At 41.9% G+C, this 26,059-nt stretch overlaps 1 protein-coding gene across 2 annotated transcripts in view; it reads right to left on the reverse strand.

The window, feature by feature from the left end:
- Positions 1–26,059, reverse strand: part of LOC137371882 (contactin-associated protein-like 5) — a 761,481-nt gene that overhangs the window by 676,428 nt on the left and 58,994 nt on the right. The window contains exon 2 of one of the 2 annotated variants that reach the window (XM_068034863.1): positions 499–702. In XM_068034863.1, coding sequence (XP_067890964.1) covers positions 499–702 — 204 coding nt within the window. The remainder of the gene's footprint in view (positions 1–498; positions 703–26,059) is intronic. The other variant, XM_068034865.1, reaches the window with a different exon arrangement.

The raw sequence follows: 26,059 nt of genomic DNA on the forward strand, positions 1-26,059 counted from the left end.
AGACTTGAAAAGATATGACGGATAACTGGTTTAGCCATCCACTGCCAGATCTGGTTGGACAACATAAAACACAATTGGGTCCTGCTTTCATCTGCTAAAACTGTTCACTATTCCAAGATCATCCTAGAATGACAACCCCAGCTTCTTTTCTCTACTGATCTACAAGGGAGTCAAGGTTATGGGGGAGTAGGGGGGGGGAGGGGGGGATAGGGGGGGTGCAGGCAGGAAAGTGGAGTTGAGATCATGATCAGATCAGCCATAGCTTTACTGAATAGTGGAGGGGTCGAATGGATGTTCAAACAGTCTTCTTAAACACCTAACCCCTGTCCCTCCACCCTCACTTCCAGCAGTTAGTGCAAGGAACATACAAACATATGAACATGGAGCAGGAGTAGGCTATTCGGCTGCTCGGGCTTGCTCCACCATTCTACAAGATCACAGCTGATCTGTTTGTAAACTCAACTCCACTATATTGCTTAAAATAATCAAGATCCATACCTAGATTGATCTGCAGTGAAAGTTTGCCTTTCTTCAGCTCCAATGTGATGTAATCTCCTCGTTGCCCCTCTCCATGCAGGACCACTCCATCACTTTGTAACGACTTGAACTTCAAGGAGATCATGTCCTTCACCGTACTCACGCTCTTTTGGTTGAATCTGTAGAGCAAGGAGCTTCTGCCGTCAAAATCAGCCATGTCTGACTCTGTAAAAACATGAGCGCACAAGATATGTCTTCCACAAGTTGCATCCCTCTATCTCTCTCTTCCAACACCACTCGACCCCCTTCAATTTTGTGAAGGAACCACAGCTAAAGCCTGATGATAGGTTGGGAATTCAATTCCCAAAATCTCCTTTGGGTTTCATCATTCGTCTTCTACATAATCAGGATTTTGATACAGTAAACAAGGAGAAGCTGTTTCCACTGACAGCAGAAGGGTTGGTCATCAAAGGACACCAATTTAAGGTAATTGGCAAAGGAAGCAAAGGCAGGATGAGGAGAATATTTTTAAGCAGTGAGTTATGAAGATCTGGAATTCGCTACATAAAAGGGTGGTGTAAGCAGGTTCAATAATAACTTTCAAAAACAATTTGGATAAACACGTGAAGGGGAAAAATATGTGGGGCTAAGAGGCCAGGGCAGATGAATGAGATTAATTGAACAGCTCTTTCAAAGAGCTGGCACAGGGAATAGCTGCTGAATCTTCTCCGAATTTTTTGATTGTGTCCTAGTGGTTATATATAGCAGATGGTAACTTTTTGGAGAGCTACTAATGGCTTCTTATTTTTGGGTGAATTTTCATCACCACAGGCGGGTTAATAGGGCGGAGTAGATCACCCATTCATTGTAAAACCAGCCTGATCTTCATTGCGATAAGATTCTAAAGATGAGGTGATACTTCTTTACAGACATGCATGATGGGGATTAAATGAAATCGAGTTATTTTAGATCACTTTTGTGCCATTTAAACCAGTTACTTCAAAAGAGGCACCAGTAGAGACCTGTATGTTGCTAATTAGCTCTCAAACTTAGGAAATGATGCATGGCAATGGGAATTTTAAAGAGGGGAAGTTAATATGAGACCATAAAAACATAAATTATAATCTTCAACAGTATTTTCATTAAAGTTGATATTGCATTTGCTGAACAATGGATGAAAGCTACCTCTGTAAACCATGCTAAATGTTCTTCAGCTTTTGGAGATTACAGGCCTGTGAAGACCACATGTTGTACAGGATAAGAAAGCATGCATACCTGAAGCTGCAGTCTTAGAGTTGGAAGAAGAACCATGCAATTGTTGTTAATTAAGGTACAGTCACCAGTTAATATAATTTATAAGGCTGTAAGTGACCTGATTAGGATTAATGAGAAGATACGGTGTCCAGTGAGCTATTCATCAGACCGAAATATTAAATGGAAAGAACAAAAACAATTTAAGACCACAAGAGACAACCATATACTTGTACAACAACTTGCATTTAAATAGCATTTTTAACAGGTTAAAAAGATCCCAAGACACTTCACAGGATTGGTTTCAGATAAAGTTAATTCTCAGAGACAGAGAGGTTTAGGGAGGGAATTGGTGGCACAGCCACCAATGGTGGAGTGAAGAAAATCAGGGATGTGCGAGAGGCCAGGATTGGAAGGTTGCACGGCCGGAGGAAGTTTCAGACTCAGGGAGGGGTGAGGCCATGGAGGAATTCAAAGACATGGATGAGAATTTTAAAATTGAGGTCTTTCAAACTGGGAGCTACTGCAGGTCAGCGAGTACAGGGGTGAGATGGGTGAACGGGACTTGTCCCATTATAGGATATGGGCATTTTGGATTAGTTCAAGTTTGCAGAGGGTGGAAAGTGGGAGTTAGGCCAGGAGCACAAGCAACATCGGAACTGGCATGAGATTGGATATGGACTTTGGCACTGATGCACCATTTGAAAGTGACACGATGATAGGATAGGCACTCGGCTCCTGGGGTTTAACTCATCTGGCCCTTGACCATATGCTTAGGCATGTAAACTATATTGGAGAATCACCCTTCTGATTTACCTAGTCTAGCTTGGCACCACCCTCCATGACTTTATCAGCGGTTATTATTCTATGTATTAAATTGAAAATGAGGAAGATAGACATTTCAGTAAGTGCATTTGTAATATGTGACACTCCGAGAGTAAGTTGTAATGATTTTATTATTTCATTTGGTCATGCCTTACCTGTAAAAAATTCAATTTATCACTTGATAGTCCTCTGCAACAGTGTCATAAAAATATTATTTTCGGAATAGGGCTAGTCTGAATAATTTGGATCTTTTCTATATGAGCCAGTTGGAAAGTCTTTTGAACTGTTGGACAGAGCATTAGATATAATAGCTTTCGGTTGGCATCATACTAAAAAAAAAAATCAGACCCTATTTCAATTCTTTCATGTTCATGTCTAACTTTCACATGCTCAGTTATTAATAAAAGACTTGCATTTATATAGGACTTTTCATGACCATCAGACATCTCAAAGCACTTTACAGCCAATGAGGTACTTTTGAAGTGTAGTCACTGTTGAAGGAAACGCGACAGCCAAATTGAGCACAGCAAGCTCCAACAAACAGCATTGTGACAATCACCAGATAATCTGTTTTTGTAATGTTGATTGACGGATAAATATTGGCCAGGACACCGGGGTAACCCCTCTGCTCTTCTTCAAAATAGTGCCACGGGATCTTTTACATCCACCCGAGCAGGCAGATTGGGCCTCGGTTTAACGTCTCATTCGAAAGACAGCACCTCCTACAGTGCAGCTCTCCCTCGGTACTGTACAGGAGTGTCAGCCTTGATTTTTCTGCTCAAGTCTTGGAGTGGAACTTGACCTGGAAACCTTGTGATTCAGAGCCAAGAGTGCTACTGAGCCACGGCTGACAAATTTATGTGAAATAACTTGAACAATATTAACTGTAGGATGAAGTAACATTTTTGCTGCAAAGTAGAGTCTTTCAGGTGAATGGTTTTACATACAGCTGTCAGCAATATGTACATGGGACAGTAGAATCAGAAGACATGGCCTGCACTTGAAAAGGGTTAAATCTAAAACTAATCTGTAGAAATTTTTTTTTGCCAGTAGGTGGTTAATCTATGAAACAGGCTCCTTAGGGAGATACCGGAAGCACATTGATTCAATCAAATGCAAATTAAACATATTTCTTTCAGAAAATAAAATTTTGGGATACAGTATATGAGTTATTTGGAATGTGACATGTGGTAAGTGTAGCATGCTTGGTAGGAAAAAGGTAACTTTGGTTCCTAAAGTTTTCCATCACTGGGGTGGTGCTTGGATAATGTCTGAGTCTATTGTAGACTATTTGATAAAAATTGATTGCTATGATTAGTCAACAACTCCATTATCATTGTCTCATGTGACTACCAGGATGGTAGCAGGCGGACTAGATGAAACTTGGTCTTTTGGCATCTAGCAATTCTTTTGTTCCTATGTTGTGCTGATATCCCAATTACAAGGACAAAGGGTACAACATCCTGCCAACTGAAATGTAGCATTTCAAACTAAATCAACTGGGGCAATTATATACTTACACATTTAGTGTAGAATTCAATAGCTAATATTAACTGATGATTTAATAGACAAAATGTCAATATATTTTGCTTTTATTCCAAGTATAATTTTGATGCTGATGTGCAGGATCGATGCCAACTCTTCAAATGAATTCTCCATATCAGAGATTAATGGTACTGCAAAAAGTTCGACACGTACACTGTGGACACCCAGCTCTACTTCAGCATTTCCTCTCTCAAAGTTTCCACTCGCTCTGGTTCGTCACACTGCTTGTCCAGCATCGAGTACTGATGAGCAGAGGTTTCCTCCAATTAAATATTGGGAAGACTGAAGCAATCATCTCCTTTCCATGCTACAAACTCTTCTCCCGAGCCAAAGATTACAGTGCTCTCCCTGGCTACTGAACCAGACTGTTCGCAACCTTAGCATCCTAATCGATCTCGAGCTGAGCTTCTGACCCCATATCCACTTCGTCACCAAGACTGTCACTTCCACCTCTGTAGCATTGCCCGTCTCCACTCCTGCCTCCGCTCATCCACTGCCAAAAGCCTCATCCATTTCCTTTGTTACTTCTACACTCAATTATTCCAATGTTGTCCTGGCTGGCATCCCAACTTTCACCCTCCATAAACTTGAGCTCATCCAAAACCCTGCTGCTCCTATACTAATTTATGCCAAGTCCTGTTCACCCATCACCCCTATATTGATTCCTGGTCCGGCAATGCCTCAAGGTGCTTTTTGGAGCATTATAGCACAAAAGTTGACACTGAGCCACATAAAGAGATATTAGTACAGGTTACCAATAGCTTGGTTAAAGAGGTAGTTTTAAGGAACATTTTAAAGCAAGAGAGAGAGGAGGAGAGTTTTAGGGAGGGAATTTCAGAGTTTCTGGCCTTAGCAGCTGAAGTTATGGCCCCCAATGCTGGAGCGATGTATTATGGACAGGTGGTAAACGTTGTAGGTGGCATCCACATTTCACCTCCCAACTGACTGCAGATAGCATTTTGGTAAAAAGAAATGGTGTGTTAGTCCCCGAGTGTTTTAGGATCAAATAAAAAGACAAATGATAGATTTTCTCGCAAATTAAGAGAGAGAAAGATAACACATGTATACACAAGGATAGATAGATAGAGAGAAAAGCGTAGGATGGATTTAAAGTCCAAATTACTTTACAAAGGTGCATTGCTTAAAGAACCTTCAGAGTTTCTTTCGGGAAAAACATTTCTAATGGTGTTGCAGGTCTGAATGTTCTTTGTCTTGGAGTTGCTGAAGTGTTGCAGACCTCTGTGGTTAAAATGCAGCCCAAAGTTGGTGGTGCAGATCTGGTTTACTTTCACAGATGGAGAGTCTCAAAATCGCTTTGCAATTTCTCTGCTACAGTGGTTGTTCAAGTTGTTATTCAGCAGGATTTTCTGTTTAGCTGGACTGTATCTCTCAGCCTTTAGCTGGAACTAGCTTTCTGTGGTCTTTGGTTGATCTCCCCTCTCTCTCCAGAGAGCTAACTTTTAAGGTAAAAATCCATTACATTTGAGTTTCTGACAGGTGACAATGGGCCCTCTCCTCTGGTGTAACCACACAATGGTCCAAGATTTGGAAATCATTGTTATCTCTTGACATCTGGATGGAGACCATTCTGCTACTTCACACCTATTCATCCTGGTTTGGGTTGTGGAGTCAGTCTGTCTACCGAACCTTTTCTTAGTCCGTTCCTGTAGATAGGAGTCATCAATATGTAATGGGCTCCTTTCAATTTCAATGGGTTCTCTCCAGAGCTAATTTGGACGAGGTTAACAAGTTTCATCCTCAACAGATGGATATGTTTATTGACAGTAGAGGATGGTCACTCGATCTCGACTCCATTTTGTCTCTAGTACAAACGTGCCCATTTTCTTGTGGTTCAGTTCAACAGTTGACTTTTATTTCATAATTTCTCCAGTTCATTGTTTATTTCATCACCCTCCAAGAATGACAGAGGAAAATTGGGAATGAGCAAGGAGCCAAAATTGGAGGAACAGTCACAGATCCACCTTAAGGATGATGTCAATAAGCATTGAAGGAAGATGGTGTGCCAACTGCTTCAAAGGCTGTAGAGAGGTGGAGAAAAGTACAGATGGAGGTGGGATCTATCAAGCATCAGATGACACTTTTGAGTGCAGCAGTGCCTCTGTACTATACTGAAGTGTCAGCCAAGATTATGTACTCAAATGTTTGGAGTGGAACACGAACCTACAACCTTCTGATGAAGTAAAGTGTGCTACCACGAGCCAAGGCCATCACTTAACACACCAGAAAATATTGTTTACTTAATTGTAGCATTTAATGCAATAAAAACTACTAAATCTTTAATAGAAAATAGATTAACAGAGAGGGATAATTTCTCTTTAAAGAAAACTGCAAACAGAAGCTTGAAAACCAGGGAGGTTGCTCAGCTGAGTATTATGTTAATTATATCCCATAACACTTAAAAAATAGGTTATTCCCTTGGTGAGTTTCCCGTCTTGCTAACAACAGTTAATAATTCCTCTTGGACCATCTATGAAATTAATATTTTGCTCTGACTGTTTGGCGTAGAATTCCAGAGGGAAACAAAAAGAGACTGTAAAGTGTTAAGAATATTATTGCTGGGGGGTGGGTGGTGGGAGAAGCAGGCACAGGCTATTTCTTTGCATTCATGCATGTGAAAAGAAGTGTCATGTGTGAATTTAATTAAATTGAAGATGACATCGAAGGAGCTGCTGAAGGCACATTATCAAAACGCCTTGTAACATATTTATATTAATTTTGATACTCTGCATCTCCTTTATTACACTGGTTCACTGTGGTGTCACTTCATTAGCAATAGCATATCGTTTTGAGTACAATATTTCTGTGGTATTGAAACAAGGTATTAAATCTTATAGCTGCATTACATGGATCAAAAGTAAGTTCCTCTCATTGATATCCATACTTCAGAAATTAATGCATTCTGCACAGCAGATAAAATATAAATTGTGCTCCCAGCCAATATCTAGCTCATCACTTGGAAGGCTGGCCAGGAAAAAAAATTGAATGCCCCCTCCATTCTCCACCATCCCATAAACTTCAACTCATCTAAAAGCACCACTTATCTGCCACCCCATCATTGCTGAGCTATACTGGCTCTCTACCCACAACACCATAAATTTAAAAATCTCACTCTATGACTAAATCCCTTGACAGCCTCATACATAATCCCAACCTCAACCCTCCTTCCCATCTATGTAGCCTTCTGCAGCCCTCAACCTTCTGCAAACTCTGCATTCCTCCAAATATGGCCTTTTGTACATCCCTATGCCTATTGACTAACCATTGATGGATGTCTCTTCATCTCTGTAAGCCCCACTCTCTGGAATTCCATTCCCACACTCTTCTGCTTCTATTAAGACATTCACTTAATACTAACTCATTCTTTGCTCAGCATTGATGTTTGCCTGATTACTTTTTTGGTGAAACGCCTTGGAGGATTGTTCTGCATTAAAAAGACGTTTTATATATTGGTGTGTCGTCATTGACAATGATGACCAAAACCCTGACTGCCCTCCCATATTCCATGGCACTATTCAAAAAAGAACAAAAGAGTCCTCTTGGTGTCCTTCACCCCCAAGGCAACGCAGCAAAGATTACAGATTATATGGTAAACTACCTCTTTGCTGTTTGTGGGGTCTTGCAAAAATTGGCTTCTACATTTCCCTACATCACAACACTTCAAAAGTAACTTGTTAGCTGTGAAGTGCTTTAGGACCTCCTTGCAAGGTGAAAGGCTCCACATTTCTTCTTCAAGAGCTGATCTGCACTTCAATACCAGTTCTTTCTACTTGCATTTCAAAGCATATTGTCATTAGGAATTATTTGTTGAGATGGAGATCAGGGGATGATAATTTGCATATGATATCTCTGAAATTATTCCAATCCACTGCATAGAGCAGAACCAAAACAACTAATATTTCTGTTATGCCTTTCACATAATAAAATGTCCTAAGGCTCTTTACGGAGAAAGCAGTGAAGACTGAGCAGGCAGCAGGAGAGACGTTATTTGGGGTGTCTGAAGACAGAGTTAAAGAGGCAGGATAGGAGGAGGCTTTTGCAGGTGGGGGATTTGGAGAAAGGGATAGCAAGAGTTTTTTTTACATTTTTATTTATTTTATTTTAAGATTTTTGGGGCGGCACAATGGCGCAGCCTCACAGCTCCAGCGACCTGGGTTCGATTCTGGGTACTGCATGCGTGGAGTTTGCAAGTTCTCCCTGTGACCGCATGTGTTTCCGCCGGGTGCTCCGGTTTCCTCCAACAGCCAAAGACTTGCAGGTTGATAGGTAAATTGGCCATTGCAAATTGCCCCTAGTGTAGGTAGGTGGTAGGAGAACGGTAGGAATGTGGCAGGGAATATGGGAATAATGTAGGATTAGTATAAATGGGTGGTTGTTTGTCGGCACAGACTCGGTGGGCCGAAGGGCCTGTTTCAGTGCTGTATCTCTATAACTATAAGGTTAAGAACAGAATTCCAGAGTGCAGGGACATTAATGTTGAAGATCCTGCTAACAATGGTGAAGGGAAATGCACATTAAACAAGAATTGGAAGATGAAATAATGATGATTACTGAGATTTGTGACTCAAGAATAATAGAAAGGTTGGGAACCTAAAGTTCACGGAGGGACTTAAAGGTGGGGATGCAAATTTTGACATCAATGAATGGGAGACAGGGAGGCAGTGGTGGCCAGTTTTTTGTCTCCTTGTCTGAAGTAAGATACAGGCTAAAGAGTTCAACTGCTGCTGGAGGACTATCAATTCGGTGAAAGACGACCTTTGGTCTGCCCGAAACTTGCTGGTCTTCCAGCGCAAAGAGTTGTCCACCACCGAATGTTGCAGACTGGCACATTCCAAGGTCCAGGACTACGTGCTGAGGGACGCACTAAAGCTTGGGGCAGCCGCAGCAAAGGCTCAATGGGGAAAGACCACAGTGTAAGGTTCCCCCACCAAGCTGGACTGAGGGGCTGGATCCATGGGAAACCCCTCGAAATGTATCGTTAATATTCTCAATTGCTGTAAATGTAAAACTGTAATTGACATGACAATTGTGAAACGGAAGGGTTGGGAAGAAACTCATGACAGTATTGAAGGAAACTGATCTCCCTTGCAATGTTTGTATTTTTTGGTGCTGTTTGGAAACTGTTTGGCAATGTAATTTTTACAGATTTTTATGAATAAAGTATATTTTGGAAATAAAAAAAAATATAGGCTAAAGAGTTCTGGTGTGAAGAAATCCGTCCATATTGAGTTAAAAGAATTACTTTTCTTATGAATTAGGAATTACAAAAATTAAAAGCAGGATCGATCTGCCTGAAAGGTTAGAAGAAGTTCATAGGCATGCCTGGACATGCCACTGTGGTCAAGGATGCTGCATCATTGCCTGTTCATAGAACACAATGACACTTTCTGAAAACAGGAACTTGCTCCTCAAAAGTCATGAACATCATCACCTCAGTAAGGCACTAATAATACAGGTTTCATAAATAATTGTAACTTACTACACTATAATAATGGATAACATAATTTTCTACAGATGGGCCTGTCAACTGAATCCAGGAAACTAAGTTTATAATCTTAAAACACAATTGGGTGACCAGGGAATTTACCATCATTTGCAACTTCCAGCATTCTGCTGGCTCCAAGGATGTTGACCAGCATCTCGACTCACATTCTGCTGGCTCAGCCTTTTCTCAGAAATTAAACAATGTAGATTTTAATTAGAAATTAGCAGTTATACAGCCTTATTTGGGAAATAGAGGGGATGAATCTATTTGCAAAGATGTAACACCCCAATACCTTAAAAATTTAGTTATGCAGCTTAGAAACAGTATAAACATTGGAACTCCATTGTTTCTCACGGTAAAGGTACTTCTACTGGAGTGCGGTGGTGATCATTCTCCCCTTAATTGGGATTGAGGTTTCTCGCAAAACTGTAGCTTTTAACTCAGGGATTTAAGATAAATATTACTTTAAATGTTGATGGATATCTGAAATATTTTACTCTTAACAGCATTTAGACTTAATAATTGGATTCACTATTAGGATCAAGATTATACTTTCTTTTCCTAGAAATATTAATGTTGCGATTGACTTTCCCACAAAATGACAATTGCATGTTTGGTTCTTTAACAAACCTTTATATGCTTTAAAGACATCTGCAAACGCGACATGAAATCCTGTGACATTGATCACAAGTCGTGGGAGTCAGTTGCCAGCGTTCGCCAGAGCTGGCGGGCATCCATAAAGACAGGGCTAAAATGTGGTGAGTCGAAGAGACTTAGTAGTTGGCAGGAAAAAAGACAGAGGCGCAAGGGGACAGCCAACTGTGCAACAGCCCTGACAAACAAATTTCTCTGCAGCACCTGTGGAAGAGACTGTCACTCTAGAATTGGCCTTTATAGCCACTTCAGGCGCTGCTTCACAAACCACTGACCACCTCCAGGCGTGTATCCATTGTCTCTCGAGATAAGGAGGCCCAAAAGAAAGAAAGAATATGGTTTAGAAATTATATTGTCTCATACAGTCTTCTATATCCCAAACTCGAGAACCCAACTCCAGGTTCCGATGAAGGGTCACTGACCCGAAACGTTAACTCTGCTTCTCTTTCCACAGATGCTGCCAGATCTGCTGAGTGGTTCCAGCATTTCTTGTTTTTATTCCAGGTACTCTTCAGTGGGGAGGTACATTATTAAGGAGAGATGCCTGGACCCTTATATCAGGGTTATTTTAATCTAGCTAAAACTTGTGAAAAAGTCTATCTGGAGGACAGTATTATTCTCAGCTGCATCATTTCCTTTGGGGAGAATTAGATCAGTTCTTCAAGTGTCTGTAAGATCTGTCCTTCTCAACCCTAAGTGAGAGTACACCTCATCAAGGATGGTCCTAAAAAGGGCCTAGGATTATAATCCACTTCACTGGATGTTTTGGAATTAATCTAGGGCAGAGCTGCAAGGGCAGAGGAGGAACATATTGAAAAAGTTGAACCGCAAGGTGACAAAGATACAAATGAATGTACAGGACACAAAAATCCAAGATGCAGTCCTCAATGTATGCCTAGTTAGCTGATCTCAATAGCAGTACCTCAGAAGGGAGCTACAAGTGCCTTCAGTACCCCTGGGTAAGAGGGGAAATATGAAGAGCAACTTTATGTTACTCAAGTGCCGTAAGCTGCATGGCTGCGGACCAAATGCTGGAAGGTGGGATGAGAATAGTTGGATCATTTTTCGGCCGGCACAGACACAATGGGCCAAGTGACCTCTTTCTGTGCCTTAAACTTCCTATGATTTTATATAACACCTTTAATGTAGAGAAACATACCAAGGTGCTTCACAAAGGCTTCATGCCTGATCACTATCCTACTGAAATGCACCCATATGTGGGGATGTCAGATGCGAACAGGCTCTGATGCTCATCCCAGTCAAATAGCCTGCTCGTACTTGCTGTCAAGTCAGTCACCCACACAATACATTAAGGGTTGTAATGTATCTAAAACAGCGGGGATGGAACCTCAACGAAGGTCTTTTGAGAATAGAAACACTGTGCAAGAACTGTATGTCCAAGTTAGTTACAATGATTTCTCATAGAAGTGGCAGAATTCTTGTACTAGTCTAAACATGGTCTGATTTTCAATTTATTCCACTGGTTTTCTTTTAAACTGGAGCTCATCATATGATTCACACCATTAAGCTGTAATTAATTACAGCTAGTAACCATTTCTACATTTGCTTCAGTTAATTATCATGATCCAGGATGAGGAATTATCAGTAAAGCTTATAAAGCAAAGATAAATTCTGCACTTTCAATTCAGCCTGAGCTTCATACATTTTCATGAGACCAGCTAATCCAACATAGACTGTGGATCGAACCTGTGGCTCAGTTCCACATTAAGTCAGGCACTTATCAACTGAGCCATCAGTGGAGCCTAAAGTGGCTTTTACCAAGAGTGTCGGCGCATATTAAAAGTTCGGGAAGAGATAGCAGAGAAGCTATTACATATACATAACAATTCATTAGAAAAGGGAATAGTGCCAGAGGACTGGCAGACAGTTACTGCAATGCCTATATTTAAAAAGGAAGGTAGATAAGTCCAGGTACCAGTTAGCTTAATGTCAGTGGTAGGAAAGATAATGGGATATTTACTCAAAAAATATAATAGAAAAACATCTAAATACTAAAAATACAATAAATTGTCAGCACGGATTTCAAAAGGGGAGGGCATGTTTGACCAACCTTATTGAATTCTTTGTCGAAGTAACAGAAAGAGTAGACAAGGATAATGTGGTAGATGTAATACATTTGGATTTTCAAAAGGTCTTTGATAGGTACTGCATAGTGGATTCCTGACTAAGGTCAGAGTAAGTGAAGTCAGGGCACAGGTAACAGAATGAATAGCAAACCGGCGACAAAATAGAAAAAAGAGAGACAAGAGATAAAGGGAAGCTATTCAGACTGGCAAAAGATGGGAAGTGGTGTACCACAGGGATTGGTGCTCGAATCACTTTTGTTCACAACGTACATTAAGGATTTGGACTCAGGAATCAAAAGTACAATTTTTTAATTTGCACACAACACCATATTGGGTGGGGGTGGGGGGGTGGGGTGGTGGTATAGTCAATACAAAGTAAGAATGAACCACAATGCAAGACGTCTTGTGATCACAATTCTGTAGCATTCACTGTGGTAATGGAGAGGGATAGGTATGTGCAACAGGGCAAGGTTTACAATTGGGGGAAGGGTAGATATGATGCTGTCAGGCAGGAACTGAGGAGCATAAGTTGGGAGCATATGCTGGCAGGGAAGGGCACAGTCGAAATGTGGAACTTTTTCAAGGAGCAGATAGTAGGGGCCATTGATAAGCATGTCCCTGTCAGACAGGGAAGGGATGGTCATGTGAGGGAACCGTGGTTGACAAGAGAGGTTGAGAGTCTTGTTAGGAAGAAGAAGGATGCGTATATAAGGTTGAGGAAAAAGGGCACAGGCATAGCTCTGGAGGGATACAAGATGGCCAGGAAGGATCTGAAGAAAGGGATTAGGAGAGCTAAGAGAGGGCATGAAAAATGCTTGGCGGGTAGGATAAAAGAAAACCCCAAGGCCTTTTACGCGTATGTCAGAAATATGAGGATGACTAGGGGGACCGTAGGTCCGGTCAAGGACAATAGCGGGAGACTGTGTGTTGAGCCGGAAGAGATAAGTGAGGTTTTGAATGAGTACTTCTCTTCGGTATTTACGAATGAGAAGGGGTGTATTACTGAAGAGGACGGTGTGAAACAGACTGGTAAGCTCGAGGAAGTGCTCGTTAGGAGGGAAGATGTGTTGGGGTTTTTGAATAACTTGAAGATAGACAAGTCTCCCGGGCCTGACGGGGTATATCCAAGGATGTTATGGGAAGCAAGGGATGAAATTGCAGAACCGCTGGCAAGGATCTTTTCATCTTCTCTGTTGACGGGGGTGGTACCAGGTGATTGGAGGGTGGCAAATGTTGTGCCCCTGTTCAAGAAAGGGAATAGGAACAACCCTGGGAATTACAGGCCAGTTAGTCTTACTTCGGTGGTAGGCAAGTTGATGGAAAAGGTGCTGAGGGATAGGATTTCTGAGCATCTGGAAAGACACTGCTTGATTCGGGACAGTCAGCACGGTTTTGTGAGGGGTAGGTCTTGCCTCACAAGCCTGATTGAATTCTTTGAGCAGGTGACCAAGCAAGTGGATGAGGGTAAACCAGTGGATGTGGTGTACATGGATTTTAGTAAGGCATTTGATAAGGTCCCCCATGGTAGACTTATGGAGAAAGTCAGGAGGCATGGGATAGTGGGGAATGTGGCCAGTTGGATTAAGAATTGGCTAACTGATAGAAGGCAGAGAGTGGTCTTAGATGGTAAATACTCAGCCTGGAGCCCAGTTACCAGTGGCGTGCCACAGGGATCAGTTCTGGGTCCTCTCCTGTTTGTGATTTTTATTAACGACTTGGATGAGGAAGTCGAAGGGTGGGTCAGTAAATTTGCAGATGATACAAAGGTTGGTGGAGTTGTGGATACCGAGGAGGGCTATTGTCGTCTGCAAAGGGACTTGGATAGGTTGCAGTGCTGGGCTGAAAAGTGGCAGATGGAGTTTAACCCTGAAAAGTGTGAGGTCGTCCATTTTGGAAGGACAAACACGAATGCAAAATACTGGGTTAACGGTAGGGTTCTTGGGCATGTGGAGGAGCAGAGAGACCTTGGGGTCTATGTGCATAGATCGTTGAAAGTTGCAACTCAAGTGGATAGGGCTGTGAAGAAGGCATATGGGGTGTTAGCGTTCATTAGCAGAGGGATTGAATTTAAGAGCCGTGAGGTGATGATGCAGCTGTACAGGACCTTGGTAAGGCCTCATTTGGAGTACTGTGTGCAGTTCTGGTCGCCTCATTTTAGGAAGGATGTGGAAGCCTTGGAGAGGGTGCAGAGGAGATTTACCAGGATGTTGCCTGGAATGGAGAATAAGTCTTACGAGGAAAGGCTGAACATTCTAGGCCTCTTCTCATTAGAACGGAGAAGGATGAGGGGTGACATGATAGAGGTTTATAAGATGATCAGGGGAATAGATAGGGTAGACAGTCAGAAACTTTTTCCCCGGGTGGAGCAAAGCGTTACAAGGGGTCATAAATTTAAGGTGAAGGGTGGGAGATATAAGGGGGATGTCAGGGGAAGGTTCTTTACCCAGAGAGTGGTCGGGGCATGGAATGCCTTGCCTGGGGAAGTTGTTGAGTCAGAAACTTTAGGGACTTTCAAACGGCTTTTAGATAGGTATATGGATAAAGGAGAATGATGGGGTATAGATTAAATTGTCCTTGACAGAGGACAAAGGATCGGCACAACATCGTGGGCCGAAGGGCCTGTTCTGTGCTGTATTTTCTATGTTCTATTTTCTATGTCTTCTCTGTTTTCTTTTCTGCAGAATGGACGTATTGACAAATGCATTTCAATATGGATAAGTGTGATGTGGTGCATCTCAAGTAAATATATAAAATGCAAACTACGAATGTAAAACATACATCAAACATATTTTCTTCGCAGGTTATACTTCGGCACTGCTCTCTGTGGTTCACATACATTAGGTCTCAAATTTGCATGATTCATATCTTTGAGTGATATCGTTATTGCAGTAAGAATGTGCAACAATTATTCTTGAAGTGAGATCAAACAAGTTATTGGTACATCATTGTTCGTACATGAGCTCCACATTATCTGCAGGGATGCAATTACAAGACAACCTGGATCCTTCTGCATTTTTATAATAATGCATGGACAGGGAACAGCACAATTATGTTTTGCAAACGGTGACAAATTCCTGGGTATTATTTCTTCTCAAAATTCTTCTGTAATAAGACCAGTTGATGAAACCATAGCTCATATGAATGGCAATTCTCCTTCAGTTACAAATGTTAATTCTAAAGAATGGGAGGTCAGTCAATATCAAATTGATTTTGTTTGAGAAAAATATATAAAACATTGGAGTTTCTGTCTAACATACGGTAAGTGCATAGTTCTAATTACATCTTGGATCCAAAAATAAAGCCTCTCTTTTCTAATATAATTTATAACCAAACACTCGGTTTGAATGAGTAGAGAAATATATTCCTGTTGTCGAATATTTTTGGTTTCCACCAGTGTGCAGGCTTTTAAGTACAATGTTCGGAATTTATGCAATGTGCAGCCTGCAGAGATTATATTTGGGGCATTCATGTTCATTTAAATTCCTTACATTGACTCCAGTTCACTTGTTTGGAGATCAGATGATTCTGCCCTTAAATAAATGGCTTTTTCAATTACTCAACAGTTGTTGTGCAATACAAATGAGGAATGCTTTAGCTTTGATCCCTGGTTTATGCTGATTTTTAACTGCTGTTAAGAAAATGCTACAGTGATCACACGAGAGCTACAATTGCATCGTGATAACGATATTGAACTTCTAAAGTTCTCATCCTTGTTTTCAAATCCCTCTATTCAGCATCACAACTCTCCAAGATCTCCACCCTCCACCAATTCTAGCCTCCTGTGCATCCCTGATTTTAATCGCTCCACCATTGACAGCTGTGCTTTTAGCTGCCTCAGCCCCAAATCTCTATTCTCTCCTTAAACCTCTTCACCTTGAAGACATTCCTTAAAGCCTACCTCTTTGACCAAGTTTTTAGTCACCTGTCCTAAAAGCTCCTTACATGGCATGGTGCCAAATTTTGCATTCCATGAAGGGCCTTAAGATGTTTTACTGCATTATATAAACACAGGTTGCTGTTGCTGTTGTAATCCAAAGGTTGTGAGTTCAACTTCAGCCATGAGCAAGTTGTGAAACTGAATTTCAATAAATCTGGTACTTGTGGACTAGCACCAGGAAAAATACCCAACTGTTTCCTTCAGGTCCTTCAGGGAAGGACCCACGTACAACTCTGGTCCACCCGATGTGGTTGATCCTTAGAGGTCTAGTGCGGTAACCAATCTTGACCAAACAATATATAATTGTGGCTGACGGAGGACAGTGCATAAGATGCAGTGGAGACTATGCGTCTATCTTATTCCCATGTCATGCAATGATAATGCGTCTCTCTAAAAGTCAGGTAGTAGCTTTTAAACTAGTTTCTTAATGTAGATGCAGAATGAGTTTACCTAAAAATCAAGTGTCGCCAACTAGACAGCTAGATAATGAAAACCCAGAATGCAAGTTCTGAATAAACGTGGTTAAAACTGATAAGCAGGTAACTAAAGTTTAAAAAGTCTTTTTCTACATTGACCACGATTCCTTTATAAAAGTAAAGTCTACTGAAATAGTAGATTAGAATTAAATTTGCAGTGGTATCATGCGTGCCTTCATCCAGACTATGTAATGTACTCCACTAAAGAAGCACAATTATCACCAGCACTAGCTCAGTAGTATGTGAACTGCTTTCCACTGGAGGAAAAAACTTTTATCTCTTGCAAATGGTAATCATGCATTTTAATGTTAAAATGAGCATCAAGTAAGGTTTCTGGTAATTTTAGATGGCATGGCCGGCCCTTTGATCAATAGCATTAAGTTCAAGTATCATTCAGCTGGCTTCTTTTAGAGAATTGTCTGCCTTAAGATTAATGTAGGTGTTCAGTGCCAAGTTAGGGCAGGGGTGTTAAACCCATGGCCTTGATTAATTCAAGTGTTAAAAGCAGAGACAATTAATTCCTACGAGCCTTACATTTCTTGGATGTGGGCTCAGTAATGGATAATGAGAACGTCAAGATTTGTTAGTATCAACAACTTGAGATATATGCACATTACTGAAGCATGAATTTCATCAGCGTAGCTCTCAAGGCTCAATTGAATCTATTCAACCCATAAGGACAAAAGTTTGGACATCCCTGTGTCAGAACAACAATGAATTGCAGATGAGACAATAGGAATGTAAAGGATCAGATTTCTGGTGCCAGCTTTGAAAATTACCATCTCTCTTGCTCATATTTCTCAATTCCTTCCTCTGCCAGCAACTCGTGCTATTAGCAGGTACTATCCAACATGGGTTCACATGCATGACTCCTCAGACAACCTAGTCTGAGGAAGCCGGTTGTGGAGAGGTGCCAATTGAAGGCATTTCCCATAAGTACCTGTCCTGAGTGAGAGAACATCACTGAAAGAGGGAAGAGTTTCTGCATGGTGAGGGAGACCAAAAGAGTGAAGAGAAATTATTTTAAAATAATTTTTAAATATTGTAAGTAAAATGGAGCAAAAATAAATGATTGGGGATGGAGGAAAGAGACCAATGACACCTGTATTTAAACTAGTTAAGATTTGATGCTGCTCAAACACCTTACACTAGCTGTGGCCATGCTAACTGATTTCTGCAGGTCTGGCGCTGTGTGATCATCTGGAAGGCTAGTGGATTGGGACCTTTCACTGAATAATTTTGATGGTTGGGCTTTGTTTGGCATGCCGACATGCAGCACACTTATAAAGGAGGGCAAGATGTCCAGAGGGCTTGGTGTCTATTTAAAGCAAGGTTGCACTTTTGAATTGAGCTGTTTTTTTCATACAGTACGTTACTGTGGTTGTTGCTGCTGAACATTCAGTGAGAGAGGGGCATCTTCAAGAAAATTGCTTCACGCAACGGAAGCAGCGTGAGCTTGTGTGGACTTGGCAGTTACCGACTCTAGTTAGACTCAATATCCACAGAGATTCCAATGGTCAGATTCCTCATGCCAGGAGCAAGTAGGGAAGGTCTGAACGTGCTGGACACTGGAAAGATTAAACAAACCCCAATTGAGAGGTACAAACATCCGAAGTAGGAGTAGGCCATTCAGCCCCTTTGAGTCTGCTCTGCCATTTCATAAGATCATGGCTGATTTGATTGTGGCCTCAACTCCACTTTCCTGCCTACCCCGATACACTTTGACTCCATTGTTAGTCAAGAATTTATCTACCTCTGTCTTAAAAATATTCAATGACCCTGCCTCCAACACTCTCTGGGGAAGAGAGTTCTAAAGACTCACAACCCTCAGAAAAAATCTCTCCGCATCTCCGTCTTAAATGGGCGACCCCTTATTTTTAAACTTTTTAATTATTCATTCATAGGAAGTGGGCATCGCTGGCTAGGCCATCATTTATTGCCCATCCCTAATTGCCCTTGAGAAGGTGGTGGTGAGCCGCCTTCTTGAACTGCTGCAGTCCTTGGGGTGTAGGTACACCCACAGTGCTGTTAGGAAGGGAGTTTCAGGATTTTGACCCAGCGACAGTGAAGGAATGGCGATATAGTTCCTTTCATGATGGTATGTGGCTTGGAGGGAAACTTGCAGGTGGCAGGCTTAGCAGTCATACTCCATATCATAACTGATACATCCATGAGGTTTTGGATGAAGCCAACCCCAGTGATGATGATGGTGAGAGTCCAAGTCCGGGTAAGCAAGAAGAACAGTCGTCATTTCACATTGTCAATGGCACTGAATGCACTAATTCGATTACTCCACTGGAGGTGTTTGCATCTGTTTGTGTTCTATGTCCGAAAAAGGAGGGCACACATGTGCCCTGGGCGAAGGTGGACATGGGTGCCAGTGCAAGTATTTTACTTCTACACATACTAAAGAATATGTATCCGGGTAAATAGTGAGCCATGGTGACGCCGACAAACACCCAACTGACCGCATACAATGGTTCATCAATTCCTTATTTAGGATCCATCAAGATTAATTGCAAATACAACCAACCAAACAGATTGGAAATCCCAACTTTTTTTTTTAACATTGTCCAACAGCTGGCCATGCTTTTGCAGGACTACAGGTATGCAGGAATCTGACCCTGGTAATGATACATGGCATTGGGCATTGCCACACGAGTGAACCAAGCAGAGAGGGCAAGCCAATTTGCTCTGTTGAGGATCTCACTCCAGAAGTAGAAAAGTTGAAGAAACATTTGAAACTGCTTTAGATGCAGGAGGAGTACCTGAAGAAAACAGAAGCAAACACAATGAATGAGAAAACCAAGGCCAAAATGCTGGCTGATCAGATAGAGGAGATGAAATTGCAAATGCCAAGAAACAAAGCCTTAGTAAATGACGAGACTGCGGAGCAGGAGATTTGTATTGGGTCTCGACATCTCAAAATACAAAAGGAGTTGCAAAGTTTCATCAGGTTTCATCTCAGCCAAGGTCACAGAGGGAGAAAATGAAAAACAGAAACCTGCTGCTTGAGGATGACAAAAGTTACAGACATCCTCTCAGTCCAAGTGTGAGTTGAAGATTTCAAAGGCCCTCTTCAAACCCAAGAACAACAGCTTCCAATAAAAAAGAAATCAAAAGATAAATCTTCCGGGCACAGCTATAGCTCAGTGCTGAAAGACCTGCATCCAGAGAAGCTTGAGAAGCTCAGAGAGCCACCATCGTGCTCAGTCGCTATCCTCCAGCAGCCAACCAGCCCAAAGTAAAGAGACCCTGGACTACTCAAAGTAAACTGCATGAAAATGGACCAAAGAGTAAATCAGATGAAACATCCCAAGACTATAGTGACTTGGGGCAATTGTCAGCACTTCCTGAAGGACAGCAAAAGACTCAGCCTTTTACACAATTCTGAATATGAAAATATGACGGCTCAAGATGAGGTTAACGATTCTGGCGAGGACTCATTGTCTACAAGTACTACAGCTAGCCCTTTGAATGGAACAGTCCACGATCCCAGATCGACAGTAGACTCGATCAGCAAACTGGATGAGATCGAAGACCAAGTCTCGGGCAGAGTCTACATATTCTACTCCCATCTAGAAGAGTCTGTGCAAATCTGTTCCAGATTCTAAGAATTGTTATCCCATTTCTAGCTCAGGCCAGTTGATCAAACCACCTTTACCTTATTGGGACTGAGGATTCTATATGTCTCTGTTACCCTTTTGTACAATGTATGTTTATCTCCTATTACTGTTGTTGAATTATATATAGTTAATTTATACCTATTTGAGGGGGATATGTTTTTGTTTGGAAAAAAAGGGGATGTCATGAGTGAGATGGAGTCATGTTATAATACACAGCAATGTAAGAGCTGTGATGTAACACACCATGTGACTTCTGGTGCGAGGGCAGTCTGGAGAAAGTACTGTACAGTGAAAACCTGCGTTTGCATGCAGAACCATCCTTAAATAAAGAACCCATGTTATTGTGTTACTGATCCTGTCTTGACTGGTCAGTGCCTTGGGTGTAGGAGTCACGAACACCGAGGTTAAAAAACACAACATCCATTATCTATCTGGATTTTGAAGTAGCTTTATTTGGAGACTCTTCAAAAAGTGCCAGTCACCCAGCTAATCAAATAAAATATATTCAATACTCATAATGGGTTGGATTTTGTGTTGGAGGTGGAGCTCCTGGTGCCAGGCCGAAAAAAAGGTGAGGGGGAGGGTGGGGGAGGGGAGCCTCGCCTCTGCATTTTTGCAGCCCCACGGAGCGATCCTCTGGAGTTTTTCAATTGAAGATTCGTGAGCCAGAATCCCCCGTCCCTTTAAAGAGCTACATGAGCTGCCGGCCAATCAGAGGGTTGGCAGCTCAGCAATATTATCAGCCCCACTGGGAGCGGGGGCCACTGCTGGTACTGCAGAGACCTCGGACCCAGGCCCACACTGGAGCCCCGGACAAGAGGGAGGTGAGGCAGGGTCGCTGGGGCTAGTCCGGAAGGCCCCGGCGAGGGGGGGAGAGGGGGGTTGGGCGGAGGGATGGTCGTGAAGTCCAGATAGTGGGGGAGTCCCGGGGGTTAAAGTTGTTCCCGGTGGGCATCCTATGTGGGCCACAAATTGCCCAGGGAGGAGGGCCCCTGCCAAGCCCGCAGGGTGCCTGTGGTATAAGATGTCCTCCCAACACGGCGGAGGTCCCCCATCTCACCACTGGTAAGATCCAAGCAGCAGTGGGACTTTGCCCTTAATTGGCCGTTAATAGGCTACTTAAGGTCCTCAAATGGATTCTGGGTGGGAAGGCCGTCGTTGGCCTATCCCACCCCTGGGAAGATCGTTTGGCGAAGGGGAGGCGACAGATCCTTTACCCCGCCACCCTCCCGCCAGGATATACCATGATTTTTCTTCCACCACACCATTAGCACTCCGTTTACCTTTGTCCCATGACCTCTCTCCTGCCCTCTGCCCTCTCACACTCCTTAACTTTTGTTTCTCACTGCCTCCCCCCACCTTCACTTGCTTAAAACCTATCACATTTCTAACCTTTGTCAGTTCTGATGAAAGGTCACAGACCTGAAATGTTAACCCTGTTTCTCTCTCCACAGATGCTTCCAGACCTGCTGAGCATTTCCAGCACTTTCTGTTTTTATTTCTGAGTTCCAGCATCCACAGTATTTTGCTTTTATTTTAGGCTCAGACGGTTGTCTGGGAGAGGGATATAGTTGGTGGCTCGGGAACAGAGTTTGTCACAGGGACTGAAGACAATGGCTTCCTGATATTTAATTGGAGGAAACTGCTGCTTATCCAGTACTGGATAGTGAACAAGAAGTCTGACAAATTAGAAATAGTAGAGGGGTCAAGAGAAGGGTAGTGGGAAACATGAACTGTGTCCTCCAAAACAGATCTAATCTAATTGAACCATGAATTCAGCCATGATCTAATTGAATTTTCAAGACAGAAGTTTAGATAGAAATATTCAGTAATCCTAACACTTTTATAGATGTGATGGCTTCCACTTAGATATGGAGCCCCAGAAGGAAGATGCTCGATTGGAGACTCATCACCTTGTGCACCACTCCAGCTTTTGATTTAAATGAGGATTTGTACTTTGCAAAGGTTTGCAGAGACAGAGCTGATATCATGACATGACAACCAAAACATTGAAGACTGTATTCTTCATCCAAGCTGCCTACTTTTACTTCTTACATTTAAATCCAAACCAAATTTGTCATGTATACAGAAATGATTGGGAGCCATTTCTATACATCCAGCTGGCTGAACTATGATAATATTTTGCAAAAATCCGAGGTTGGGACATTATCAGAAATCTGAGGATTGGAATTTGTAAGTGATACTGAGACAGAGACTCATGCACCAACCCTCCTGTATTTGCATAATCATCTGAATCTGGTTGTTTCCTTCTAATCTGGCAGCAAGCTAAAGACATAAGACGATGTGTGCAAACATGCAAGAAAAGTTCTTACAAATCACTTCATTAAAACTGGATCTGGTTCATAATACCTCCTCGATCCTCAATGTGTTGGGAGGCCCTCTTTCAACATATACAACATCCCAGTTCACATCATTAACAGCACTGTAGTAGTCTATGGCAATAACATTAAGTATGCATCACTTTCTCATTAATCTATGCATATGGATGATATGCATTTATAGAACTCCAATTAATAGTGTTCAAATGATGGTTTTACTTTTTAAAGATTTAACAGTGCCTTGGCTGAAGGACAGCTTAGATTCACCAGGAAACAGAAGTGTTCTTGACTGCTAACCTGAACAAAATCTACAAAGACTTGTGTATCTCTAACTGATCATGGAACGTCACCTTTGGGTGATGTACCCGACATTCAGACTAATAGGTCTGCCAGTGACATGATTCAATACTTGGACAAACACTGATCTTCATGAAAACTAAATAAAATGGTTGGATTGATGTTCTGCAGCTTCACCCCATTAACTTTCCCTGAATGCATTGAAAGGAGCATTTGACAGATTGCATTTTGTAGTCTGTAGAAGATGGACTCAGAGATTTCTTACATTCTTTCTTAAAAAGCTTATACTCTTTAGATCTGCAGGTCTGTTCAGGATCCAGGATCCTGGATAGATGACAGCAAGATAATCACACCAACTACCACCTCCTCCTGTTCCCATGTACCTTCTTTAGAAATTACTGTCTTAAACACCATTTGGAAAGAAACTACTTGGCTCTCAATTGCTGCTCCATATATTTTGTCATTCATGCATTATCTGGCCTGTCTCACTTGGCTACAGATAACATAGTCTCTATTTATCAACGAGATTGTTAATGTTACAGTAAAGGAAAACATGCTGACATAGACAGTAAAAAGAGCAATGATCAACTACTATATAAGGTTCAGTCCTCTACCAGGGATTATTGATATTTTAACACCAACTGCTCGATAATATTAAAAACTGATATAAATCTTACTTATCTATTACTTTGAAAACAGCCCCTGTGAAGTAGCCACCTCTTGCAACTGGGAGAATCCACGAACTCCAAAATTTGTCCAACTTATATTTTCATAAATAAAGCTATGGCAGCTTTAATGGTTTGAAGGACAAAATATTTTAAATAAGGCGGCACAGTGGCGCAGTGGTTAGCACCGCAGGCTCACAGCTCCAGTGACCCGGGTTCAATTCTGGGTACTGCCTGTGTGGAGTTTGCAAGTTCTCCCTGTGTCTGCGTGGGTTTCCTCCGGGTGCTCCGGTTTCCTCCCACAAGCCAAAAGACTTGCAGGTTGGTAGGTAAATTGGCCATTATAAATTGCCCCTAGTATAGGTAGGTGGTAGGGAAATATAGGGACAGGTGGGGATGTGGTAGGAATATGGGATTAGTGTAGTATTAGTATAAATGGGTGGTTGATGGTCGGCACAGACTCGGTGGGCCGAAGGGCCTGTTTCAGTGCTGTATCTCTAAACTAAACTAAACTAAGGCCAGAAGGCTAATGTCAACTTGATTTAGTTAATAGGACATTCACATCCAGGACAAAATGTATGTGGGTTAGAGACTAACAGCAGCAGCATGTTAAGCATTGTGACTCAATGGGCAGCACTCTCGCCTCCAAGTTAGAAGGTTGTGGGTTCAAGTCTCACTGCAGGACTTGAGCACAAAAATCTAGGCTGACACTCCAGCAACATACTGAGGGAATGCTGCACTGTTGGAAGCACTGTCTCTCAGATGAGATGTTAAACAGAGGCCCCATCTGCCCTGTTATGTGGATGTAAGAGATCCCATGGTGTTATTTTGAAGAATAGGGAGTTATCACTGGTGTCCTGTGTTATGACCAAAGTGGGAGGAGTGCACTATCATTTCCAGTTTCACTTCTCCACAGGTCACAACATATATTTAAATGTTTATCCAGTTACTGATGCATCAATCATAGACTCTATCCCAGAATAAAATACACCAACCAGTTTTCTTTAATAAACAACAAAATTATCAGTATATTATGAAACAAGTCATAACCAGTAATGAAGCAATGCACTAACACACAGATTGAAATATGAAAGTTCCCTTTTAGCTTAGCCACATGCGCGCATGCACGCACCCACACACACACACAAACGGTTAACCGAACAAATAGAGATTTTCTCTTTTGAGCTCTGTTACAAAAAAAGACAAAAAATACTTTGGCCAAATACTTGCTAATTCTTGAAGAAAAAAAAAAGATATGGAAAGAAGTCAGTTGTCCCTTTTTTGGTTTGGCATCCCAAGTGCGCGTAGATGGCTGCCACTGGGATCTTTCTAGAACAGTTCTTTTCAGGTGACGTTAAAGCTCAGTTTGGCAGGTTTTCCAGGAGAAATGCAGAAACAGGGGTTTCTGGCAGGCCTTTCAGGAGGAATGCAGCATCAATTTCTCTATTTCTTACACCCACTTCTAAGAGATTCTCAAAGAGATGGAAAAGCTGGCAGGTTTTTCAAAGAGAAGGAAAAGGCTGAGCTGAGGTTTTTTCCCTTGGCAGGTGGATTTAAGACTTCTTTCAAAATACTCCACACCCCTACTGACTGTCCAAAGTGAAACCAAAACAATATCTTAAGAGGCAGACCTCCTGACCCCTATAAATCTTGACCTGTCACTTCTCTGTAAACATCTCCCAAGTTAAAAAGCCCTGCTGGGTATTTAACTGAAGACAGGTGACTTCCAGTAAGGGCTGTTTACAAACCTAGTCCAAAAGACCTTCTGATGATCTCTTTTCAATGACCCCACTGAGAAAGAAGCATCTATGGAATCCTTTTCATCATTCTAAAATCTGAGTCTTCAAAAAAAACCTAACAAAAATATGGAAATATAACAATGGCACTGTTGCTGATCCGATACCAGAAGCTTCAGTAGCGGTACATGCCACTCAGCACCCTGTTTATACTGCATTACTTGAATGGATACTCTCCCAACCCCCACCAGAGATGCAAGAACAGAGTGCTTACTAAGGGTGCCAAAACTCCTGAATTGTCCAGGAGTCTCCAGAAATGGAAGATAAATCTCCCATTCAGCAGTGCGGATAACCCAGGAGAAAATGTGGACATGAATTTACGGCATTGCTGGTTGCTGTGACGCTTTTGAATGGCATCTAACTTATATTGTCCTCCCATTGCTATGCACACTGTGTTATTGGGCTATGTTGGCAAAATAAGCAGGCCAATGGTTATTATACTTTGTTAAAGAAAAGAAATACTTGCATTTATATGGCACTTTTCATAACCACTGGATGTCTCAACGCACTTTACCGACAATGAAGTGCTCTTGAAATGTAGCCACTGTTGTAATGTAGGAAACGCGGCAGCCAATTTGTGC

The sequence above is a fragment of the Heterodontus francisci genome, chromosome 7 (genome assembly GCF_036365525.1).
Source record: "Heterodontus francisci isolate sHetFra1 chromosome 7, sHetFra1.hap1, whole genome shotgun sequence".
NCBI lineage: Eukaryota > Metazoa > Chordata > Chondrichthyes > Heterodontiformes > Heterodontidae > Heterodontus > Heterodontus francisci.